Source organism: Polistes canadensis, unplaced genomic scaffold (genome assembly GCF_001313835.1).
Source record: "Polistes canadensis isolate GaletaPanama2010 unplaced genomic scaffold, ASM131383v1 scaffold_896, whole genome shotgun sequence".
In the NCBI taxonomy this organism is placed as follows: Eukaryota; Metazoa; Arthropoda; class Insecta; order Hymenoptera; family Vespidae; genus Polistes; species Polistes canadensis.
This window is the reverse complement of record NW_014570443.1, coordinates 10,411-13,317: the sequence shown is the minus strand read 5'-3', so window position 1 is coordinate 13,317 and position 2,907 is coordinate 10,411. Positions and strand designations below refer to the sequence as shown.

At 33.3% G+C, this 2,907-nt stretch overlaps 1 protein-coding gene across 1 annotated transcript; it reads left to right on the top strand.

Annotated features, from left to right (window-relative positions):
• Positions 1-1,832: 1,832 nt before the first annotated feature.
• LOC106792861 lies at positions 1,833-2,370 on the top strand. Its single transcript, XM_014759391.1, has 2 exons — positions 1,833-2,232; positions 2,348-2,370. The coding sequence occupies exons 1-2, from the start codon at positions 1,833-1,835 to the stop codon at positions 2,368-2,370; spliced, it is 423 nt and encodes a 140-aa protein (XP_014614877.1).
• The last annotated feature ends 537 nt before the right edge of the window (positions 2,371-2,907 follow it).

Below are 2,907 nucleotides of genomic sequence, written 5' to 3'. Positions count from 1 at the left end.
GCTTCGTCTGATATTCAAAACGAAATCACACCACGAAGGAAGTTGCCCATAAAAAAGGGATAGCGTAAACGAGCTTGGTCAATCGGAGAATTTTTTGTCGCCTGAAAGGTGTAGGGAGTCGCGACCTACTACCCCTAGTTTTGATTTAAATACGCGATTTCAAATATAAACGAGTCTAAACGATAATATAAACGGATAATAAATTTTTAGAAAAATATCTTAAGGTAGTAAAGTAACGTAACTCAGTAATGAAAATGAAAATTTAATTTGTAAATACATTTTTAAGAAATAATACACTGATCTTTAAGTAGTTATACATTAGTTATTTTGACAACAAATATCAACGAAGCCAACGCTTACAAAACGATAAGTTCGCTTTGATCTCTGAAGTTTCGTACAAATTTATCAAAAACAGTCAAAACTGTTATAAACCAGAGTATATTTTACTATAGATGAACAATTGTTTCCTACAAAAGCACGTTGTAGATTTACTCAATACATGCCCAACAAAGCGAACAAATTTGGCATAAAATTCTGATTAGCTTCCGATGTAAGTAGTGTAGGAGACGGTAAGCGTCGCCGTCTTATCGTTTGGGTCTGCCGACAAAGACGCTGGTTTGTTAGCATAAGGCGATAGGTATCGGTTAGATTTTAAGTAACCTGATACAACGGACGAAATAAAGGACGGTGTGAATGCGACGAATGAATGCACGAGCGACAAAGGGTAGTGAGTTTGAGCGTTGTAAGAGAGAGGATCTGCGTTTTGTATTAATCATTAGAAATTGTAATTAAACTGTTTTTCCCATCAAAAATCCTACAGTAGTAAGTACATAGTAAACAGCTTTCCATATTTGGGAAAAGATGAAGGGAGAGAATCATCATCATCCCACTTGGAGAGTTTGTAGCTTTAAATTATCAGAGTCATATACGGGCCATGGGAGAAATATAACTGTTAAATTAATGAGGAAAAATATCTTATAATATGGGTGGTAAAATTTTAATAAATCTTTATATTTTATCTATTACAAGTTCTTCCGTACCACGTGCTATTACTTTTACTTTAACTATGTAATTCTTCTAACAAAGAGCGCTATACAGCTAATCGCTGTAGCGTGTTCAATAAAATTCAAAAATAATTAATTCACTGGGGAAAAATATTATATGAATATTTTTATTATAAACGTATCAAAGAAGACTTATACAAAATATGTAACAAACTTAACAATAATCTTAAAACGGAAAAAAGAAGCAGTGACTAGTGTTCACGTCTTTGGTCGCTGCTCGTGAGCACGCGTGTGTCTCGCTCGGTGGTTGGGACGGAAGAGAGCGAATAGCAGCGGTTGTTCGTATACGTGGGTTTTTTTTTAGTTATCTAGTTTCACCACTAGAGGCGTGACGGTAAGAATGCCGGAGGTGCCAAGCTTTGGCGTGACGGCCACATTGCTGTCCCTTATATACTAATCTTACATGGACTAGAGAGGGGAGACTTACATGTGTGCGTCTCTCTCATGAACAGTAGTACACTAGCGCATGCTCTTGCGCTACAGCACATACACTTAACCTTGCAATAGACAATGTACACATCTCAACAATAACAACTGACAATTTTTTTACAAGCGCGTCATTAGCGAATAAACTTTTAGCAAAAAAAAAACTACGCTTGTTGGAACTATCCGCAGAAATAAAAGAGAGCTACCAAAATTAGCAAACAGGCAAAGGATAGTATGACAGGCTTCTCAACAATATTATACAAATCGAATGATTTTATTCCTTCAATTTACACAATTGTACAAAAGTACAAAAAGTGTAAAAAAGTATTAATACTTAGTTCAATGCATTCTTTCGTTGAAATTGAAAAAATTGAAACCTGTATATTAGAGATAATTAGATTTTACAGTAGCATAAAATTCGATGTAGATGTAACCGATCAAATGGCTAGAAAACGTAGTGTAAAATCTAAATGTCGAAGATGGCCTTTACAGGCATTTTTCAATATCTTAGATTTAGCCAGGATAAGTGCTTATATTTTATATAAAGAAACGACGGATGAAGAAATATCGAGGCAGGAATTTTTATTTCAATTGGCAGAAGAGCTTGGGATTAAATATCAGAAGGAGAGACAGTCAAGCAAAAAATTTTCATTAAAAACAATAATAAACACAGCTACAGATTTTTCTGGACGAAAATCCTGTCAAATAAAATATTGTAAAGTCAATAAGACTAACAAAATTTGTATAAAATGTAAAAAATACGTATGTGGAAAATGTTTAATTTGTCTGATTTGTCATGCAATAAATCATTATTGCAAAAATGCCACATTTTCTATATTTGTATAAATCTATTGCAGCCCATTATTTTGGAGAATATTAGGGTTTCTATATATGAAAAGAGTGAAGCAGTAATCGTACATATCATCTTTGTGAATTTCCCATAAAGATAATTATTTCTACATAATTGAAGCACTTACTATACTACGCCACGCAACGAAACGCATTACACATGTGCATGAATATTACATAAAAATATACATCATATTCTCTATATCATTTTTTTGTCATTGTTTCAACACGATAATTAAGCTTGAAAACTTTCCATTTCTCTCACTGTGACGTCAACTCATTTCGCTTCTTTATAGTCTTAATATTTGTTTACAACCCAAGAGCTGTATCTATTTGTTTCTGTTACTAATTATTCGAAAAAAACATTACCAAGAAATAACTGTACTATTCCTAATACATTTTCTTGATCTTGAGACATCGTGTTTCCGCTGAAGGATCGATCATATGTCATATATCATATTCTAGTTTGAATCTCACATCATTCTCTAACCAACTATTGACATCATGGGAAAAATTTAACATCATTTTCCGATTCAATCAAATGTATTTGACGATTACTTTGATGTAT